Here is a 24,049-nt window from a genome sequence, read left to right as displayed (position 1 = left end):
TAAATCTGCCACACTGTGTGTATTATCCCTGTACTGTGATATAACTATGTGTATTATCTATCTATGTAGTGTCACATCACTGTGTGTATTATCCCTGCACTGTGACATCACTGTGTGTGTTTTCTCTCTACTGTGAGGTCATTGGGTGCATTATCCCTAAACTGTGTCATCACTGTTTGTATTATCTTTAATACTATACACAGAGTGGACCATGCATAACCACCAAAACAATGTAAATGTCAGCACACAAAGCAAGCTATAGAATATTCAAAGAGAAAAAGAGGCGTGCCAATAGACAAAATTATGTAAAAAAGTAATAAATCTTTATTTCAACAATAGAAAAACTCCATCAAGGCATGAAGGCATGAAAAACGTACATGAGTCAAAATGTTTGGCACAACCAGGTAAGGTTCACCAAACAAACACCTCCTCCATACAGATTTATCTTCATCTGTTCAGGGTCATTAGACAGCTTGGGCCTTATTCATCCTTCTATTGTACTTGTATCATACTAGGGGCCAGGTTCCACTGTATGGAGGAGGTGTTTGTTTGGTGAACCTTATCTGCTTTTGCCAAACATTTTGACTCATGTACGTTTTTAAATTGTTTTTAACTTGTCCTTCATGCCTTGATGGAGTTTTTCTATTGTTGAAATAAAGACTTATTACTTTTTTACATAATTTTGTCTATTGGCACACCTCTTTTTCTCTTTGAATATTCTATTGTTTGTATTATCTTAGTATTGTAACATGTTTTTTTTTATTATCTCTGTATTTTGACATCACTATGTTAGTAATCCATCTGCTGTAACATCACTGTGATGTCACATTGTGCATTATTCTCATATATTCATATAACTTGAATTAGTTGCTGAAGGTGGTCACGGTTAAGTGTTGCCCTTGCCTGTGCTTCCCTTTCTGCTTTTATCTACTGTACCATATGTTTATTATTACGTACCAAATTCTTATGCACTTTATTCATGAATTAAAATTAGAAACCTATATCATCCATGTGTTTAATAGATACACAGCAATTGCCTTGGACATTATTAGAGGATGTATGTAATTTAACATTTAACAGAAGACCCAATACAAAAAGTCACAAGGATTTTTTTAAATGCAACATTTTCTGTAGATTTACTAGATAAGTGAAGAGTAAGCACCTCTTACTTCCTAGCCAGATGTGAGGGGAAGTGATCACACATGGAGCTTGTTTACTTCGGATTCAGCAAAGTAAGCAAGACACCATTTCCCCAACTAAATGGAGAATTCTTAGTCACAGATGAGATCTCATGTTTATGGCACGTTAATAAATGTGGGCATATATGTGATTGCTTACTGTCTTTGTGGGTGATATAGGGAAGAGGATATAAGAAGTTAAAAAAAGGAACTAAATGGGGCACATTTACTAAATGCAGTTTGGCTGTGTAGTGTGCAGGGGGAACCAGATTCAGGATTTTTCATGAATCTGGTGCCCCCTTCGACTGCCCGGACAGAGTGCACCAACTTTTTTTGGTGCATCTCTAACATAGAGCTTGCAACACATTTCTGTCGGACTTTGCATGTTAAATCTGGTGCACAGTCCGACTGAGCTCCGGACGCCCCCTTATTTGTGTCACATGATGCCTAGTGAAGTTGTGCCACAAAAGGGTCGCACACGACACAAATGTGGCACGGACACTTCTTAAATACCGACAAAGTCCGACAGAAAACTGGCACAAGGGTCTTAGTAAATGGGACCATATATATAGCAACCCCATGGCATCTATCAATCAAGACAACTATTAGACATGTTTTGTACATTCTGTTTAACATCTGGTGCTTAAAATCTTTTTGGGGATTTTAAGTTTAGGGATTGCCAATTTTTGTTTGAACATATATTTCTACATTAGGAAATGTATTATTTTTTCATAATCCTTTCAATAATTTTTAAATATTTTTTTCTTTTGCTTTTGTTCAATGAGTATTTGGGCTGCGTTCTTGCCTGAGCTCTAGCAGCAGCAGTGTGTGATATACTTTATCTAAAGCTAGACCATACTGAGGTCTACGAAAAGTCATGCTTTAAGCAGATGTGAATTATAAAATTAAATATGGGGTGTAGGCTAAAATTTGGGTGCTGGTCACCAGAATGGTGTATCAACATCATAAAAAGTTAAATATATTTATTTAAGAAATACTAAAATCCATGCTGAAGTCAAATTCCAGATATAGGTCCCAAATGACGCGTGTCACATTACCCTTTCTCAAAATTAAAGGAAACCTACCATTTAGAATGGCAGGGGTAAGCTGTAAGTACCGAGCACCAGCTCAGGGTGAGCTGGTGCCGGTACTTACTTTCGTTAGTCTTATAAACCACGGTATCGCGGTTTTAACACTTTTTAAACTCTAGAGCAGAAGACGCTTCGGCGCTGAGTGCGCACGATCGTGCACGCGCCTACATAGGAAATAGCGGAGATGTTGCGCGTGCAAGGTCGCGCGCAGCGCCGAAGCCTCTTCTGCTCTAAAGTCTAAAAAGTGTTAAAACCGCGATACCGCCGTTTATAACACTAACGAAAGTAAGTACCGGCACCAGCTCACCCTGAGCTGGTGCCCGGTACTTACAGCTTACCCCTGCCATTCTAAATGGTAGGTTTCCTTTAAGGACTAGCAAAGTGAATTATAAAGCAGATGTGACACCTTATTCTACTGTCAGTAGCAGATATTTGATATGGATATGGTCAAATAATGATATGGAAATAATAAAAATGTAATAAAATAAAGCATAAAGAATAATTTAAATTAATAAAAAATTCCATCAAAATGTGTATAAAAACTTATGAAGTTTAAAATTAGGTACTTTTTATGGCACCTTTTTTTGTAAGAAGGAAACATTTGTACAACAACAAGTTATTATATAGTAGAAAAATGTTTCTAGTAAGTTGTGTCTGTGGCCAACAAAGGACATCTAGTAAAACTATATATAAAACATAAAACCCTATAGGTGTCAGATGACCATCCAATGGCAGACAGATCGGCGAAGATGTCGGTCACGTGTATCCTCCCTTTCATCTCCCACTATAAATATTGTGATTATAAGAGGAGATCCACTTACTGACATGAACTCATCCACATCCAGGTATAAAACACTAATAGGGATTTTTCTTGGGAATTCATCTTTCTTCACCTCATTAATATGCCTGAAAAAATATAGTTCATTGTTACATTAAGAAAAAAAAGTCATAAGACTGGCCATTTTATATCATCACCTCTGGATTTATCAAGAAAAAATTAAGTCGTATTATTGATCTAAGATTGACAAAAACTGAATAAAAAAAATTTTAGTAAATATTTAACAAATTTTCTCTAGAATTTTACACAGCAGCTCAACCTAATGCTGGGAATGGGAACCTAATGGAAACTTAAATAACAAACATAAAGCAACATAAAACGGTTAACATTAGCAAATGCTATACCACAACTAAAACGAAAAGTGTAGGCCGGACTTATAGCAGGATATATGTTCCTCCTGGTAATGACAGAGTTAAGTAGGAATTGAATCTTACCAGCATAATGTTGAGAGCCACTTCTCCTTTGTCTCCGAAGAACTACAACAGAAAACAATGCGGATAGAAATGAAACAACTACCGCTCTTACCAAGGGCACATTCAGAGACATATCCCAGTTCCTTCCTCACATCCACAATATCAGCAAATGGCCCTTCCTGCTTCTATTTTAACACCAGCTCCAGTCTAGATTTCCTTCTCGTGAAGATCTTGTGTCTTGCCAAGTTTTCCCTTTGTCGTTATCTCCATTGACCTGAACATTGTGTTTTCATTGATTTATTCTCAGGAGTTTACATAGAGGAGTCTTACACCTTATTAATGCTATTTATATTCTTTATTAATAGAGAAGAATAACTTCTAAGAAATTGTGGTGAGTAACCATGAAGTCATAGGGAGGGTTGACTTCCCTTGTGGATATAGGAGTCTACGGGACGGTCTGTCTCCTAATTTACTGTTATAAGTAGCCCACTAGACAGAGCATTATACGGGGTATTTAGGAAACCGTTATGGTGCACAATACTCAACTATAATAATACTTTTTTATATAATTGGTACAATGGAAGCCATTTTGAACTGTTAGTTTGCACTTTGTAATATAGAGTCTATAAGGTTAGCTGGGAATAATCATTCAGATGCAATTATATAAGGATAGTGCTTGAACATATCTGTTGGGTTAATATGGGATGTACAGGATGTACAGGAAAAAGAAAAAGATGGTTGTTTTTTTTCATGAAACATGGGTATTTCAGATCTGTTCCATTAAAGTAACCGGAGTTTTGTTGGAATGCCAGACATAGCCCATGACCATTTGTGGTGCTGTTTACAAGAAGATGATTGCAAATAGTCTGAAATACATCTTAAACAGAAAATGAAGTAACACGTGTGCTATAATTTTGGGTGCTCAGCTCTTTGCAAATCTATGCATCTCCACAGTAACAGACAATGGGGAGGTTTATCAAAGTGTCGGTGAATAGACCAGTGCAGTGTTAGACTACACAATCTGAGGGGGCATTCCCACGGACGTGTGCTCGCCCAGACCGAATCACGGGTGAGCACAGGGCTGTGAGGAGGACGGATAAGTGCTTGTCACACCTCCACCCTCTATAAGCAGACATACGGTCCAACACAGTCACGGTGCGGTGATGCATCACGTGCTCTCCCTGCAATGATCTGGAGCCATAGAGATCAATCTGGTTGCAAATCACGTATGGTGTATGAGCCCTTATTCTGTGCCAGATAAAAAATGTCATATTTATAACCCAGCATGATTTAAGACTGTGGAGTTGGAAGCTAACTATTAGTTGGTCTAGTGTACTTCTTCAAAACACTTCAAAATTTTTTCCACAGTCTACAAATTTTTGGTGTTCAGACTTTTTGCCACAAACCAGTCCCCTTTTTCCAAAGACAAAACCCTTTTTTGCACTAGTCATTCTAAAGCCATTAATAAATGTAGCGCAAGATATTTCCAACAGTTTTTGGATCAAATTACTCCAGAATTCAGTTTCAGCTTGATAAATATCCGACAGTCATCCTTCCTTGATCTGTTCCATGCTTTTTGCTAACCTAAGTTGAGTACATGAAGAAGTAGAGGACTTATCAAAGGCCATATAACTACAGGATTGACTTTTTAAAGGTTTGTTTGTTGGATATGCAAAAGTTTTTAAAAGAATTAAGTTTAAGAGCCTCCAGGAAGCCTTTCTTTAAATAAGAAATATCACATATTATATGAACAATATTTTTAGGGATGGGACGCTGATCCAAGAATTTTTTCAAATTGCTATACTTGGAATGAAAGTAGAAATTTTCCCTTTATATGAGGCAATTGGTGACTGTGCTTTGTTTGCTTTTTTTGCTTTCCTCTGGATCTACACAGGTTGGATTAATGAAAATCTACCATAAAAATCGACCATGATAAACTGCTGTATTCATAGATTCAGGCACCGTGACACCGTGGCACCGTGTGGTAATCTTCTTAATTAGTTTTTACCCATGGTACGCATGAAATCAACTTTTATAATAATGCACCAGCAGGGCTGCCAGGAAGGGGAAGTGCTAAGGGAGCAGAGGGGGAGACAGTGTAACAGACTGTGAAGTTACCACTCGGAGGGGCTCTGGTAATGCCTCCAGAAAACTTTTGCTCATTAGCATAATTGTAAAAGTTGATTTTTAGAAGAAAGGAGGCCAAGGATAACAAATATAAGGATCATTACCACAGTCACGGTGCCTGGATCTGTCTGTAACTCTCCCTGGTTTATAATGATGGTTTGTATTGGCGGATTTCCTTTATGGATGAATAGGATGGACCTGTGCCTTAACTCAGCCTTATCAGCTGTACCTGAATTGTGGAAGCATGGTGAAGGGCTTACTGAGAAAACACTTTTTAAGGTATAAACAAGAACTTTTGTCTGTGCTTTGTCATGACTTGAGTCACTGATGCTTTTTAAGTGACTCCTAATTTACATAACAAGTATAATACATACAAGCCAAGCTCTCACCACACTGCTGCATTGGCAAGTTTATTTTTTGTTTCGGGTTTTCTCCTGGTCAGATGTATCTTAGCAGGTTTTCTTATTGATACATGTGGCGTCTGGCCTTAAGTTAATTTGTGACTTTTCAAAACAAAAGTTGCAAAAAAACCCTCCAAAAGTCACAGATTTAAGCTTATTTCTATGCCTGGTCAGGGGCAGCTGTAAATTTGCTCCAAAATTTAAGACTTTTGTGCGACTTTTTAAAAAAAACGTTGCAACTTTCACATTTGGATTCATGTGATCAGGGAACACTGCCGAAAACTAGATAATGGCAAACTTTGAAGGGAGGTTGTCTTAGGTTCAAAAAAGGCACAAAAGTGCACATGTACCATAAAAAGTTGAAAGAAATGAAGAAAAAGCCAAGCCAATGCTAAGGTACATGTGCCCCATTGACTTGCATATCCAAAACATTAAGAGTACAGTATATTATGCTACAGCAATCAATCCATCCATAACAATGATGGTGCGCCTTGTTGTGTTGGATCTGCTATAATGTGTAATATGGTTTCATTTTAGCCAGATTCAGCCACAAGTACTTGGAAAGTCATTCTGAACTTTGAGAGACTTTGCAGCAGTTGTTTATATGTTTAAGTAATAAGCTTTCCTTGTACTGTATAAAGAAAGGCAGTTCTGGATATTTTTCTTTAAATATGACCTTGGAACGTTTCCAATGAAATCTGATGTGTTTTTGCTTATGTTAGCAATCTTAGTGGAACTGTTATTGTATGCATCGTTTTCAACCATAGTTTATTATAGAATCGGAAAGCAACAACTATTTATAGTTTTCTGTATGTTTTATTAAATATGCAGATGTCGGAAATAATTGACCCTTTGGAATGATCTGGAATCAACTACTGATAATGAGTTTTCTGATTATTTAACAATAGACCCGCACTCTAACTAAACTTATATCACATCAGTTTTCATAAAGCAAGAAGGAAGAGTAAGTGAATCTCTGTATTATTGACTGAATTGAGACCTGATTGCAAAATGTGTTCTAAGTATGAACGGACCTTTTCAAGTTCATAAAAGCTCAGTCCGGGCTCGCATAATGACATCACTCGGTCCAAACACTAACCCAATGACATCATCAGTGAGGGACTGTCAACGACTAGGTGGCTGCATGCGCACACCTAGAGCGTTTATATGGCGGTGTAATCTGTGTTATTGGTGGGGGGTTGAGCTGAATGGCGAACCCGTACTTCTTTCCGAAACCCACTTTGGGTCCCGAACCACAATGTTGGGCTCGGACCAAAACTGGTCTATGTGCTGTGCAAAACATTGCGTGTGGAGAACATTAACTTTTTTTACGTTGTCCGACAATAAGGTGGGGCTTAGCAGAACATAGTGTGGCTTTCCATTAAAGGAAGGGGCTAAAACCGGCCAATGTCCTGGCTTTAACCCCATCAAGATGCCATGGCATGACCTGAAGAGAGCTGGGTCCACCATGTATCCTTGAAATACTGATATAGTGAAAAACATTTGCAAATGGAATAGTCCAAAATTCCTTTTCAAAATTTATGTAAATTATTGTTTGCAGCAACAAAAAACACTTGACAGAAGTGATTGCTTCCAAATGTGGGTCTAGTAGAATGTAAATTCAAAAGCTCACTCAGTTTTTTTCCCCTTAGCTACGAATGTTACGCAAGAAAATCATAACAGCCAAAGTGTTTGCCTGTTTTTGGTTTAGTTTGAGTGTGTTTGCTTTTGCAGAAATCCAGATAATTGCAAAAGATTCAAATGCAATGTTCTATTCATTTTATGTTGATCGGAACAGAAACCTGTCACGGTGCAGAATAGGTGGCACCATAAAGTGGTACTGCACAAAAACTAATTCAAGGACACAATAACATTATAGAAGAGTGATATTTTTTTACACTTATGAAAAAGACAAAGGCTATTTTTAGTTGAAACACGCGTTGGGGATGGAGGTATCCCAGGCAGCGGCATTGTTACATGATTTGAACATGGGTAAGATCTTGTATCTCATGGGAAATTGATCCATTAGTCATAATACCACCTCTGTTGTTGGGCCCACATAGTTTATGTAATATGTACTTTTAATTACCAAATTAGTCACTTTCTAGTGGTTGGTATTTTCCAACCAGTCATAATTATTATATATTGTATCTTACCCTAGATGCACTTTAGTTACATTTTGTGCATTGATCTATTTCCGTGTGAAGTCTGGGATTCCTTCTTTATCTGTGTCTTACCACTTGTGGTTTATATGTACTTTTTAAGTATTAAGTATTGTATTAATAAAGATATACTTTTTAATATTTTCAATTGCAGTCCTTGTTTGGTTCATCCCCAAGGGTTTTGGGGCACTATAGGTTTTATACTAATGAAAAAAGGCCATTTGCAATTCACACGGTCAAGTTTTTATTGATCGCCTATTATTGTGTTGACCCCCTATTTAGCTGGTTTGAGGCAATCTTGGTGCACCGGTGAGCGCCTCTTCTACTTCACACGGCAGTGATGTCTTATCTGTTTGACATATCTTTACCTAAATGAGACAACGTAGTTTGTTGTGGGCCAGCCAATTACAAAAGAGTCTTCGGGGCAGTGTTTTTTCTCAGACACTTCTCCCAGGGATGTTGAGATCCACATCTCGCTTAAACGAATTTGCCTCTTAAGCTTCATACTAGAAGACCTTGGAAAAAAACGTGGAAGACATAAAAATGGATTGTCAATCAACAAGTCAAAACAAATCATCCATCAGGCAATTCAAAAAAGATTTAAATTCTTAAGCTTAAAGTCGTACTGAATCTTTTCCTACATATCTTTCTATCAATCTACTCGGCTTCTCCAGCTCTATAACATGCAGATGACAATACATATTTATGGTGACAAGTTACCGTTAAAAGGAACCTGTCATCAGAATACCTTTTTCTGGCTTCCCCATGTCTCCATACAGAATAATGTACACATTGCCAAAGAGTTTTTTAATAAAACTGTCTTTTACTGAAAAAAAGTAAAGTAAGATGAAAGTTTACCTTTCTGTATGCAGAGCTGTGTCCCTAGTCCCCTGGGAGTGGCCAGTGAGGAGTGGGGCAGACGATGTATGACGTCCTGGGGGGAGAAGCGATGGGAGTGGTATGGTGGACATGGGAGGTTTTTAAAATTTGAAATTGATGCATGACAGAGTGGTTTCCCTTTTCACTCCTTACTGGCCACTTCCAGGGGACTAGGGACACAGCTCTGTATACAGAAAAGTTATCTTTCATCTAGCTTATCTTTTTTTCGGAAAAAGCCAGTTTTACTATAAAAACCCTTTGGCAATGAGTACACTATTCTCTATGTGAACATGAGAGCCAGAAAAGGGGTCTTCTAATACAGGTTCCCTTTAAAGGGAACCTATTAGGGCAATGTGGGACACTAAATCATTCACAGGTCTTTATGGACCATTAATGTCCAGTAGTGCCTAGTAGTTTTTCCCTCCGTGCCTGCAAAAATACCCCCACAAACCTATATACTTAATTCGGTGCTGAACAGTGAGGCAGCAAAGCCACTATATTACAACCCTGATTCATGGCGCATGTGCCATAAGTACTACTTTGGCTTCATTGAACAGACTCGTTTCTAAATTAGTTAAAAAGTTTTTTTTATAGTTGCCAGAGGGAAAGCTTGAAAAGGGCAATTTGGGATACTAAACCATAAGGATTATGGGGGGTATTTATCAGGGCTTCCACGCTTAGCTTATTGCTAGCACTTGCAATTATTTTCCCCTATCTGCCATCTCCATGCATGGGGGGCATGAAGGGGCGGGGCGTGGCAGTTGTTGCATATGAAAATTCGCCTGCTGCCTTTATTTCTACACCAGGAAGGACCTGACGTAGAAATAAACCTGCACAGGCCCCTGTCGGACACATGCTTCTTGATGTATCACTGTGGCAGGTTTGATTTAAGGATATGCCTATTTTTCAGCTCACAATTTATTGCAACAAGTGTCTGAATCTAAAGCTGTTCTTGAGGACTAAAATAAACATTGGGTGCACACAGATTGTTCTTTTTATAGAGTGCGGTTTATTAAGAGTGCTAATTATGTGTGATTCATTGACAATACAAATCACGTCAGATGTTCTCACTTTGACTTGGCGATAATGAGGGAGTCACTAAATAGGAACAGATGTCTCTCTTGTGTCTGCCATCCACTTGATAGGTGAACTTTTTCTCTCAGGATGAACATATTACTTGGGCTACAGAACGCTCCCAGAAGAAGTCCATTCCCAGAATGAGCCGGAAGCAGACTGATATCCCTAGAAGAACAGTGCAGCACATTAGTGAGAGTTCTCAACATTAATAATAGTTTGTCATAGGAAAAGGTGTTATTTTGTTAAGTAAAATGTACAAAAAGAGCCCAGCTCCCTCCTTTCCGGCAGAGTGCTAACCCTGCTTTCCCTGTGCCTTTGCTACATAAACGTAGGATATAAAGATGTACACAGCTGCCTGTCAGTGTCAATCCTGAGCGGCAGAGGGAGTCAGAAGGAGGTGCAGTTTTTTCTTTGCTCGTTAATACAGCCGTACTCAACTTATGAGACTGTTGTATACCAAATTGTACAAACGTGTTCTATTTTGACTGATTTAATTTTAGATTTGCATTTAAAAAAATAACACATAAGACCAGCATGTAAGTATAGTATACTGTATATATAGTACAGTCAGTCCCCGGGTTACATACAAGATAGGGTCTGGAGGTTTGTTCTTAAGTTGAATTTGTATGTAAGTCGAAACTGTATATTTTATAATTGAAGTTCTAGACAGATTTTTTTCTTTTGCCCCAGTGACAATTGGAGTTTCAAAATTTTTGGTGTAATTGGACCAAGAATTATCAATAAAGCTTTATTACAGACACTTTACAGCTGATCATTGCAGTCTGGGACTATTGTAAAGCATCCAGAGAGCTGCACCAGAGGTCACAGTGGGCAGAGGGGTCCGTCTGTAACTATGGGTTGTCTGTAAGTCGGGTGTCCTTAAGTAGGGGACCGCCTGTATATAAATACAAAAAGAAACAATTGCCTGCGTGCCTTGTCTCCTGGCTGAGAATCTGTGTGTTGTCACATCATACACTAATAGTAATCAAGAACAGATTCCCCTCTAGAGTCCTGATCGGAAATACTTAGAACTACTGAAATGGAAGAAGTATATTTCTGAAACGAAAGTTTCCAAATGTCTTAAAAAGCTTCAGTATTCTCCATACAACCAATACTGCATATCCATCCTAAAAGCAGAATATTAGAAACATATAATCATCATTGTGTTGAATGCAGAATTCAAATCCATTCATTCCTTTATACTATAATCACTGAATGACCTCATTAAAACAAATCTTACATTAATTGAAATCTGCATTCAAAGGGGGAGATTTATCAAGGCTTCTATGCCAGATTTCTGGAATTGTAATTATTTCTCAATTATGACACCTCCACGTGCCGAGCAGCAGAGTTGGCTTGTGCAGATCGCAGTAAATATTCACCCGCCCCTGTTATGCAATGCCAGTGCAGTCAGCTGGCAGATATATTAGGAGGCCTGAGCCTCCTGATCTATCCGCTGCGGTGGAGGGACGGAGTGTACATCATATGGTGGTGCACAATGTGTCAACTTGTGATAAATCCCCCCACGGAACCTATAACTGACCATTGGCTTGAAAAAGCGTGAAACAGCCCATCGCCACGTCCTGCTTTTACAAATTTGGTTTATAAATTCTGCGGTTTGTCTGAATCAGTCGGGTTGTCTGACGTCCACGCCCTCCATTTGAGTCGCATGCAAGCCGGGGCCGATGCGCCACAATCCAATCGCGTGCACCAAAAACCCGGAAATGGAAAAATTAGCGAAACCCGACGGAAATGTGGCCACAGGACCCTTAGTAAATGTGCCCCACTGCCTCTTGCAAAGGCAAAAGTGGCAACATCATGAACATATCCATATAAATAGCTCAGCCCTTGTCCAGAAAGGAGAGACCCCGAACTTCAGCACTGACCCTTAGCTTCACCTATATGAGGTCCTTCGAGATTTCCTCTGAACAAATTATTATGAGAAACGTTGGATAAACACAATAAAAATACAACTAGAGAATAGTAGTAATAAATGTTTAGAGTGTCTCTTGTCAGTCCAGTCTATAGAGATTGCAAGCTGCTGTAAATGTAGCCCTCTTTTATAATGTATTAGTTTAGATTATAATGGGATAATTTAAGACTTACATAGGTTCATCATACAGGGAATCTATCAGCAGTTTTGACCATGCAGAGAGCAGTAGGTAGCAGCCCTGGAGAGCTGTGTATTCATAACTTTGTGAGTGTTGTTAGAAGCCGGAGCTGACTGCTCAAGAGCATGATTGCAGTTGGTTGACGTAGACAGATGGGAGGGGGAGAGCTGGGAAGATTTGGACTTCACACATGACTTGGACGGCTTTCATGGCAGAGAGCCAGGTAGGCTTTTATAAATGAATAAAACTAGCAATGCTTATAATAAAACCAAGTTGGGAATTCGAGATGAAATGGTATTGGAACCCGTCACTAGGTTGAAATGTCTAAACCAGATTGATGACAGGTTCGCTTTAAATGGCTGCATTAAATTTGCTCTGATTGGTTGCTATGAGCAGCATAGACAGTCTTTCATTTACATATATCCCCCTGTAATGGGTAATATTATCTATAAATATTTTATTTTATTCTATTATATCATCCTCACTGATCAACTATTTTCAAGAATTATTTTTGTATACATCATTAAAGGGAACCTATCATCAGAAATTGGCCTAATAAACCATTACCAGTATGTTGCCGAGCAGCTGAGCAGCTTCTTGATGATGTTTATTTCATGGACAATCTCGGTGGCATCATCCAGAAAATCAACTTTGAAATGAGATGCTAATTGGTTGTACAGGCGGTCCCCTACTTAAGGACACCTGACTTACAGACGACCCATAGTTACAGACAGACCCCTCTGACCTCTGGGGAAGCTCTCTGGATGCTTTACTATCATCCCAGACTGCAATAATCAGCTGTAAGGTGTCTGTAATGAAGCTTTATTGATAATCATTGGTCCCATTACAGCAAAAAAAATTTAAACTCCAATTGTCACTGGGGACAAAAACTTTTTAGTCTGGATCTACAATTATAAAATATACAGTTTTGACTTACATACAAATTCAACTTAAGAAAAAACTTCCGGAACCTATCTTGTACATAACCCGGGGACTGCCTGTATAAAGTCATGGAGGTGGAGAGTTCAACAAGGAAGTCAAGCTCCCCCTGCTTCTGAACACCTCCTCCCATGTGACTGACATCATGCATCAGACTTCAGCAGACTTGATCAGTGAAGTCCCTGGTCGCAGGACCATACTTACAGTAAAGAGGCCATTTTAAGCAGGGAGAGCTTGACTTCAGTGTTACACTCTCCGCTTCCTTGACTTCATAAATGCGATTTATATCTCATTTCAAAGTAGATTTTCTGGGCCATAAAAGAAACATCATCCAGAAAGCTGTTCAGCTGCCTGGCAATATATTGATAGTGGTTTATTAAGCAAATTTCTGATGACAGGTTCCCTTTAATATTTACTCTCCTTGTGCTAACACATACTTTTCATCCACCATCCAATGTCTATTTTAAGATGCAGAATGAAGTTTCTTATAATCCTGGCACAACCTGCTCTATTTTTCCATTGCATGAATAAGTATCTCCAAAAATGAACAGTCACAAAATCTGGAAAAAACTGGAAGATCAGAACAAAAGGTTAAAGGCCTCAGTATCAAAGAAATTTGCCGGAAAAGGTAGGAATCGTTTTCAAGGAATGGTCGCCAGATTGGTACAAGCACAAAACAGCACAAAGAACAGGCAGTCTTCCATATCTACTGTTTGCTCCACTGGGGAACGGGGCACATTTAAGATGTTGCTTCTGTTCTAAAATAAGAGTTGGCATAAACAAGAGATTATGAGGAAGATCCTATCAGAACAGAATTTCTACAGGAAACCCAACAGGATGCCTGGGGCGCTGTATCCTTCAGAGTGTGATATTAAAACAACAGGAAAATAACAGCCTCCTTTATACATTTTATAAATGTAACCTTATCTTCAGTTCCAACCATATGACCTTGAGCTGTCCTTGAACACAACTGGTTCTCCATGCTTCTGCTGAAGACATGTCTCCTGGTGGCATTTACTTACCCGGTCCATTCGCGATCTGGCTGTGCGTTGTCCGAAGTGGATTCATGTCCTGCCGGGATTCACTAAGGTCGTGCGCCCGATATCCACCAGGTGTTGCTGCTGCGCCAAGGTCCGTCGGAGTTCATCTTCTTCTTCCTGGTGCTTGTAAGTGCGTGTCAAGTGACACAATTTTTTTTAAAAATACCGCAGTTTTTTCCGAATCCGTCGGGTTTTCTAACGGCCACGCCCCCGTTTTCCGATGCATGCAAGCTGGCGCCAATGTGCCACAATCCGATCGTGTGCGCCAAAATCCTGGGGCATTCGGCGCAAAACAGTAAAATTCGGAAAACCCAACGGAAATGCCCAATTCAATAATGTTGCATGCAGAACTACATGTCTCCAAGTTTTATTATATAGCGTTCCCTTCGAAAAAGAATGACTCAGGCACCAGCCTTTCATGCATTAATGGTGTTGTGGACTCTACAATATTTTCTTTTTTAATTAAGGGTTCCAAAAAAGGAACTACCTGAACAAAGTGCTATGTTATGTAGGGTCATGGCCACACACATCATCCATACCATTCAGGGGGGGGGTCATTTATCTTATCTCTGTTTTGGCTATTATTTTCTCTGTCTGCTATTTTGGTAATTTATTTAATATCTCACTTTTTCCTTGTGCTAAATCCTTTTCTTTTCCAGATCTCTTTTAGAGACATTTGTTACAAATGTTGCAAAAATGTCGCACAAATGTCTCAAGTCACTTTTTTCGACTTTCTAAGTTTTCCTTAAGTACATTTTCATCTGGAGTTTTTTGGGGCCAAAAAATGTGGCAAATTTTAGACAATTTGAAATTATAAATGTCATTTTCGACATTTAGCACATCTGGAATAGAACATAAATGTATCTTACTGATGAAAAACAAATGTCCGGCGGACAATTCAAAATGTCCCCAAAAAGGAGAAAAATTACAATATGCCAAAAAAAAAGTCTCAAAAAAGAAAAAACAGGAATGAAAATAAAGGCAAATAACCCCCATGGAGGTGGAAAGTTTAACACTGAAGTCAAGCTCTCCCCACCTCAGATTGTCTCTTCTACAGGGAGAGCTTGACTTCAGTGCTGAACTCTCCGTCTCAATGACTTTATAGAACGCACTTCAAAGTTGATTTTCTGGATGATGCCACTACATTGCGCAGTAAAAGAAACATGATTGTTTCACAACAAACTGTTAGTGGTATATTAGGTCTGCTGACAGGTTCCCTGTACGAAACTAACCATTTTCAATGTAACATGTAAATCTAACACAAAACTGGATAATACGATATATAAATCATGTGTCTGACTATTGGTTTTATGATAAAACTGTTAACCTTCTGATAAACACCATGAGTAACCATTTATACAAAAGCCGAGTGATACACAGAATAAGAAGACTTTCAGCTGCTTGCTTTCTATGGGAGGAGAGCAGTAAGATTCTTGGTTAGGTCACTCTTTGGATAAAGGCCTAAAGCAGGTCACATAATAACATTATGTAGAATAATGATGTAATGATAAGATTAACTGCATAACTCATTAATTACATGGAATAGTACAGGAATCTCCAGGGAAAGCTCTAGTTCTAGTCCGAAGCTTTATCTCAATTTCCCAAATAAACCAAATACTGTAGCTTTTATTCTTTATGTGGGTCCCAGTCTGGGTCCTCTTCCACTAATATATCCAGACCTTAGATCTCCAGAAACGTGTTTTTCCAGCTATTGCTGTAAAGGAGTTCATTTCTGATGGTGAAGATTGTGTGCAGTGATTGTATCTGTACTATATCTTTAGGAACGGTCATTTACTGTAGATTGTTGCTGCTCTGACATTGAAAGAAATAGAATAGCACAACACAATGGGGGAGATTTATCAAGCTGCCTAAGAGTAAGGCCCCTTCTACACTCACGAGTGTGATGCGATGAAGGAATGAGGAAATAGATCTAGAAAATGACGAAGCATGCTGGATATCAGTGGTCCCCGAACTTGAAATAACCACGGACTGGCTGCAAGGAACATATTCTCCCAGGGATTGGTGGGGACGCACTTCTCCCTCCTAGGGTCCCTGAAAAAAAAAAGGTGTGCCCTGCCTTTATCCTGTACCTAACCACAACCTATATTACAACCATTTCCGACCTCTTATAATGACTCTTTTCATGCAGCCGCCGCCTTTATAATGCCACTTCCCTGAAGCTGCCACCTTATAATGCTCCCTATCAGTGCCCTTTTTTTCTGATGCCCCTTTCTTATATAAAAAGGGGTCTCCCTTTTTGAAGACCCCCTAATAATCCCTCCTTTTCAGTATTTCCCCTTTTCTTTAATCCCCTCCTTAAAGTGCCTCTTTACTGCAGCCCCCTCCTTATGTTCAGGCCACAAAAAGGGGTAAGGGGTAAGGAAAGCGCTATGGACCGGCGGTTGAGAACCGCTGCTTTATGAATACTCTTTATCTGTACCACATATAGGGGGAAAATAAAAATAGCCTAATATAGCTATCAAATATAGGCGTTTTATGTGATCTTATAAATATTGCTCTTTTTATTTCCATCTGGTTAAAATATGTACACATACATAACTGGAATGTAACCTTTATACTTTGTATATGTTAAATTATAAATAAAAATTTATAAAGTAAAAAAAAAAAAAAACGTATTTCAAGTAGACGTTGCATGGTAAAATAGGAAGACAGAAGATTGCACCAAAAGTAAAGGCAGCTGTGCTTTCAGTTGACTTCACACTGTTGGATCACCTCATTGTATAGAGGATAATCCAGAATAATTTCAGAGCTTTACAGCATTAAAGGAAACCTACCATTTTAAAATGCCAATTATAACCCACAAATACCTTGCACCAGCTCAGGGTGAGCTGATGCCGGAGCATATCTTCACTATTTGCAGAAACCGCCGTATTCCATTTAAAACTGTTTTATTCTTTATATTCCAACCCCCCTTTGGCTCAACACGATATGTGCTTGGCGCACCATGCGTGCGAACGTGCATGCGTCTTATTAGGAGGTGTCGGAGAGACGGTGACGCCACCAAGCTCTCGGGCACACTCGCGCCTGAGCAACTTCAATTTTTTACCCTGGACGGCTTCGCATGCGAAGTTGCACAGGCACGAGTGTGCCTGTGCATGAGTGTGTCGTGCATGGTGCGCCGAGCACATATCGTGGTGCGCCAAAGGGGGGTTGGAATATAAAGAATAAAACAGTTTTAAACTGAATACGGAGGTTTCTGCAAATAGTGAAGATATGCTCCGGCATCAGCTCACCCTAAGCTGGTGCAAGGTATGTGTGGGTTATAATTGGCATTTTAAAGTGGTAGGTTTCCTTTAAATGTTTATTATATCACATAAATCATTAGAAATGTGAATAAATATCCATGTACATAACATATACATATAGATAACTTGTTCTGTATGACTGCTATTCAATGATATTTCATAAAGAGTCATATGATGTACATTTTAAAGAAGAATCATGACACTGTTTCTAGCAAACTGTACCTGGAATGAGGCTTGGTTCTGCCCAGAGCCCTGGTTATGGCAGAAGAGGATCGACGTCTTTGTACTGAGGCCCTCATTTTCTGTGAAAAGATAGGGTTAGAAATATAGTTAGAACATTTAAGCTAGAGGAAGTTATATTATTAGCAAACATAACAAAACACAACATAAAAGAGCCTGCACAGGTTACCAAACAGTAATAAAGGGCTGTGTACAAACAGCACATGGCTACAAGCAATTCATTACAATCTAAGGGTACATTCACACAGCCATATGCCTGTCCAGTCGCAGGCGGCCAACCGATGTGTGCTGGAGAACGAGGGGTGACCCCTCTCCATAAAGAACAGATAGAGCATGCTCTATCTTTTCCCTGTGTACGGCGCGAAACCGCCGCCGGGCAGCCGTTGCCGTCTCAACGGACGTGTATGTCAGCATTCTGCATACTGCCAAAACTTGAAACTTTATTTGACATTACCTGGCTCCCTGCCAGCAGCATGTGGTGAGTCCCGGGGGGAGGGAGAAGCAGTTGCAGCAGCCTGTATGTACTTCGCTCTGTATGTACTTTATCAGACTGTCTAATGTTTTTGCTCTTTGTTGTTTATATTGTATGTATTTAATGGGGTATTTTTAATATTTGTCTGTTGATGTCTTCAATAAAGTGAATATGATTCACTCTAAGATTTATTCACTCAATGTATTTGAGCGTTCTATTTGTAGCTTTCGCAGCAGCCTGTGCATCTGTGTCTCAGTCTCCACTTGCATTATTCCTCTCCTGCACACCCAGGGGATGAAGGGGGATGGTGTGGAGGAGAGTGACACACTAAGCCCCTCCACAAGGCCTGTAATCTACCTAGCTCCCTCCAACAGGACAACTGCAATGAACAAACTGAACCCCACACTCCCCAGCTGTATAATCCCATTCTGGTATCTAGGGATTTCTACAGCATCAAGCAGCTAGAGACGCTCGACTGGGTGCAACAGAGCACCGGTTTGTGGCAGCCAAGACCGCTGGTCATTGTGTCCCTGGGTGCTGAAATGCTGGAGTAACCCCCCACTTGGTAGCCGAATGGTGCCTACTCTATTCTGGCGGAATGCTGTAGCGAGCAGCCCTGCTGGTAGCCAGTAATCAGATATCTATATCGCCGGAATCAGACGCCATCAGAACAGCACACAGCGTCTGCCTGGCCGACACAGACACCAACACCACCATCTATACCTGGATGTAACCGGCATATCCTATGTAGCCCTTGTTCGTAACTTGTTTCTACTGATACATAAATTATATGTATCCTGTAAATAGGTAAGAAACCCTGTAATGTGTAATCCATGTATGTATGCATGTATGTAGCTATGTATGTATTTTAGTAACATGCAACAACTAACAAAAAAACAAGTAATCCTGGTAGTTTGTAAATGCTCGATAAATGTATGGTATTGTCAAATGTATGTAACTATACGCTGGGCAGTACAAGTAAAAACAAGTAGTTTCATACACTAGACTTCCAGTTTGTTAACCACTTGTAAATCTAGCAAAATAGTTTCAGCCGTCGGCTTCTCAGATCATGCAGGAGATGCATTCTCTTTAACATTTACGACTTTGTATTAAGTCATTCCAAACTGGGAGTTGTTCCCTCCAGTGAGGCCATATTGGGTAACGGACTTTGGCTTTGACTGGGCTTCAACTTCAAACCTGTCATTTGGACAACTTCATCAACAACTCTGTCTCTGTGTTATGTTTCTAAGGCAACACCCCAGAGTTTACCCGCCTGCCTCTCCTTGGACTGCTGTAACTGCATTATCCATCAGTGAACTGCCAGCTCCAGATCTGTATTTCTTGGCACAAAAACTTCTAATATTGTTCATTTCAAACCCATTTATGGATTAAAGCAACATCCAGTTAATTTTTAATCACTACACTGTACTTGTAGATTTTCCCGTAAAATAAAACAATTACCCTGAAAGGTACGCTCATATGTAGAATGTTCCATGGAGTATTTTCAGCAACAAACCTAAGTATTAACTGGTGAGAAAATGAAGACACACAAAGTCCATAAGTGTATTTTATCAAAAAAGTGACTGAGAGTCCTCTAAATGTAGCCCCCAGCATACAACAACATGTTTTTGACACAAAATGTCAGTGGTGACTCATTGCATATATTTTCAGGCTCCACAAATAAGGATGAACCCAAATTCGGTTTTGGGTTCAGGTACCAAACCAAAATAGACACCCCTACTCACAACACTATGAATGAATTCTAGCACAAATGGAATATTGCCCTAGCTCGCTTTATCCGATGGTTCAATAAAACACCATATTTAAAGAGAACCTGTCAGCATAAATTGACCTAATAAACAACTACTAAAATGTTGTCAAGAAGATGTACACCTTCCAGTGGGGTGGCAAGATCTTCAATGTATACTTTGCATTGAGATATAAATTAGTTGAATAAAGTCATGGAGACAGAGGGTTTAATACTGAAGTCAAGCTCTCTCCACCTCAGAGCGCCTCCTCTGCTGTATTAAACAATATTCACCCGACTTTTGGCGACCCAGTTCCTGAATGCAGGATCATAAATTTCAGCAAAGGGGGCATTCTATGGTTGGTAGAACTTGATTTTGTTATTGAACTCTAAGCCTCTGACTTTATACCACCATTTTACATTTCATTTCAAAATATTCTGGCTGCTGCCAACAGACCGAACCATTAAAGAAACATGATATGCTTGACAACACATTGTGAGTGGTTTATTAGGTCAATTTCTGCTGACAGGTTCCCTTTAAAGAAGTTTTCTGAATAACCCATAACAAAAGGCAACTGGGGGATGGGAAAACACCATGTACTGTCTGGCTTCTCTTTCCTGTAGCCACATCTTGACCCCATTGGCCAATGGCCAACGGCTATCAGTCACTGTTTTGGCTTTTGTGACTCTTCAGCTACTGGACACTGTCACTTCTGGTCCAGCCATGAGTCAATAATTCTCCTGATCTGAGACTGTAGAGAACAAAACTGAATCCCGCATTTGATATGTAGTCGTAAAAGAGATGTAATGGAGTAATAATACATTGGAATTATGTGTATTATCTATCTTTTTCTACAACCTCATCTTTCTTGCTTTAGTGGCTGCTGCCTGACATTGAGACATTAGCTCACAACAAACCATAATACTTAACTTCTTCTTTTGTTATACTTGATCTTTTTCCTACTCTACCAACTAAAGTCAAATGTATTAATAGTAAACTTGAATACAGAACAGAAGATAATTCTCTTTACTTTAAAAGTGAATGTGAGACGTGAAGAACATTTTTATTGACTGTGAGTGAAATGTTGACTGTCATGTCTACAAATGGTTTATCAGTTCTCCTCCGTAGAGATGAATCACATATGTTTTACGTCAATTTAGATAGAGTTGGTGTTACAAGACTACAAAAATGGATACCGTATATGTAAACACATATTTTTCTGTATTTTTTGTTCTGGACTTTATTATGACGTAAAACAAAGATTCCTGTCTTTACCTCTGAGACGGTCACTTTGACATCTAATAGCAGCTTATGAAAAACAAGGAGAAATTCAGAACGTATTTCCCACAGTAAATCAACAGTAGGACTTTTAAAGTAGTTTTATGTAAAACTTAATGTGGGATGGGAACGTCTGAGCTTTAGGTTCTTTGGAGCTTGTGACCTTTTGGTGATCTGCTTACTGGATCCTGATCTGCTGATACAGCAGATATCTAACAATAGTCCTTTCTGAGCTTCTCTTTTACAATGTTAATATTTTGTCGAAAATAATGGAAATGAAGTAGCAAAAACTAAAGCAACATTTATCATTTATGTTACAATGAGAACAATTGCTTTGGCCTAAAGCTTCATGTACTCAAGTGATTTGCAGCTCTATAAAATGTAGCAGTAATAATGGGGCACATTTACTAAGGGTCCACACAACGCATTTTTGTTGGGTTTCCCGACTTTTTACCATTTTGCCGTGAATTGCCCCAGGTTTTTGGCGCACGTGATCGAATTGTGGCACATTGGCGCCGACTGGCATGCAACACAAGTCGGGGGTTGCGGACGTCGTACAACCCGACTGATCCGGACAAACCGCAGAATTTAAAAACTAAATTGTGTCACAAGATCAGCACTCACTCCGGGAAGAAGGTGAACTCCAGCGGACCTCAGCGGTGGAAGCGACACATGCAGGAAATTGGGCGTATGAGCTATGTGAATCACGGAAGATCCAAATCCTCATGAGACAACGCACACGGGGATCGCATCAGTAAATGTGCCCAAATGTGTCCATAGAGGTTTATGGGGACTTACTGTACCCTTTTATGTCTTCAATTTCATATGGAGTTTTGGTTTAGTGATGTGAGCCATGTAATTGAAATATGACACTGTACATGGGAACACAAATCAAATATAGACCAACATGGGGCTAGAAGGAAATCTTTTGCAGCAAGGCTATCACAGGTGCAGTCCTTGACATCCTTGAAAGTTGAATGCAGTGAACTTAGAGGGCAGCTGTTACCTAATTCAAATTGGAAAGTTGTCCTATGGTCACCATATCCTCAACCAAACATAAACCATATGAACACAACATTAAAGGGGTCATCCAGGATTAACAAATAATAATACAGGGTGTAACAAAAAGATTAGAGTGGTGGAATATCTTGCGAAATATACATTGTATCAAAAAAACTAATAATATACGTGTCAAATATCTTTCATAAATCTATCCAATGACACCCCACCCAAACCAATATTGCTGGTCTAATACAACACAAGATAAAAACACTTAATAGAAATGTCCATCAGTAAATAGACTTTCTTTGAAAGTCTTCGTTTGAAGAAAGCTTTAATGTTAAGATTATTTAGTGTCCATCCTAATTTTTCTTAGAAAAATCCTAAAATGCGTCAATTTCCATACTGACCCTAAAAGTCATCTCATTGTGGGCAGGATTTCTATGTTATAGGATCCATCATTAACAATAAGTAATGTACTCAGCCCATTTACTCCCTCTCCCCGCATATCTGGAACACACCACACACGTCACTGAGCATCTCTAGACTCTCATGTCATGTGGCAGCTCATGTAGCTGCTGTAAAGCAAATCTCTACATACTGTGAACATCTTAGGCGATATGGCTAACCAATAAGTCATGCACAGAAAATAGAAATAAGTGTAGATTACAAGAATGAATGTAACTAGTTTTACCATTGGGTATCCATATTGGGAAAGGGCTTCCTAGGTTGGCTATACATATTAAATGGATATTCTGAGGTCACCCAAGGTATAAAGAAATATACAGTACTCACCATGCTTGGACGCGTTCCCGCCGAGAGGCCCCCATTCTTTTTATGATCATAATAGTGTTGAGTGCAGGGGGTCAGTCAATGACTTCAGCTGTCATGGGGGGCAGCTACAGAGTTCTGCTGTATCTCTGTGCTACATGAGGAAATAAAAGATCTCGGCATGGCCAATGCTTTATGGTAGCCACTTTCATCTTCTACCCCTTGGAAACAGTGCCAAGCCAACAGCGTATATTTATAAAGAAATAGAAGAACCTGGCTATCATCCGAATGCTATCACATGTGTAAGGCAAGCTTCAGTTTAGAGGAAACATATTGTCTGCATCTAGAGGGAAGTTGGAGAGTCAGACAGAGGAAGCTTAAAATATTTAGAGCTACAGCAGTATTTCTGTGTGCCACCCCCCCCCCCCCTATCATTTTCCTTCTGCTGGAGAGAGGTTAGAGCTATCTTGAGAAGCATACATAGCATATGCAATTGTTCTTTATGTATGGTATTCAGGGCCGGCTCCAGGTTTCAGTAGGCCCCTGGGCGACAGAGCCTCAGTGGGCCCCTTTGCAGTGAACTCGTGTGGAGGCATTAAAAATTCAGAAACTAAAACAGTCTCCTGATACCCTAAAATATTTCTTAGTTTATCATAGAAAATTATCCCCTCAGGGTTATTTTATATAAAGCCCCACTCACCCACTATGGATTTATTAGATACAGCCTTATGTGGATCCCCCCAGCAGCCCTGGGTCCTGACACTTGCCCAGGTATGCCCAGTGCTTGTGTGCCCTACGATTGTGCCATAAAAGTTCCCTGCATCTCCAAGTGCTTTTGAAGCCCTCAAAAGTAAGACTGTTAAAACAAAATTAAATCTCTTCTTGTGGGCATATTGCCTCCAGTTGTTTGTAGCTGCAAGGCTTTCCATTATTTATGTTTTTGGTATGTTTGGTTGTACTTTATTGATTTTTCTGTAGGCAAATTAACTGAACCCAAGGGTAGAGACGGGTTAGGAAAG

The 24,049-nt window shown here is 39.5% G+C and overlaps 1 protein-coding gene across 5 annotated transcripts in view; it reads right to left on the bottom strand.

Annotated features, from left to right (window-relative positions):
• LOC140077921 (uncharacterized) overlaps positions 1-24,049 on the bottom strand; it is a 54,223-nt gene that overhangs the window by 16,527 nt on the left and 13,647 nt on the right. For 3 of the 5 annotated variants that reach the window (XM_072125543.1, XM_072125538.1, XM_072125540.1), the window contains exons 2-6: positions 17,745-17,824; positions 10,161-10,331; positions 8,579-8,725; positions 3,542-3,583; positions 3,091-3,175 (exon numbers count right to left, since the gene is read on the bottom strand). In XM_072125543.1, the coding sequence (XP_071981644.1) occupies positions 3,091-3,175; positions 3,542-3,583; positions 8,579-8,725; positions 10,161-10,331; positions 17,745-17,821 (522 nt within the window). In that variant the 5' untranslated portion in view covers positions 17,822-17,824. Of the gene's footprint in view, positions 1-3,090; positions 3,176-3,541; positions 3,584-8,578; positions 8,726-10,160; positions 10,332-17,744; positions 17,825-19,234; positions 19,434-23,054; positions 23,223-24,049 lie in introns of those variants that run through there. The other 2 variants (XM_072125541.1, XM_072125542.1) reach the window with 2 other exon arrangements.

Source organism: Engystomops pustulosus, chromosome 9, assembly GCF_040894005.1.
Source record: "Engystomops pustulosus chromosome 9, aEngPut4.maternal, whole genome shotgun sequence".
Lineage (NCBI taxonomy): Eukaryota > Metazoa > Chordata > Amphibia > Anura > Leptodactylidae > Engystomops > Engystomops pustulosus.
The sequence above is the reverse complement of the archived record's forward strand: the minus strand, read 5'-3'. Positions and strand labels throughout refer to the sequence as shown.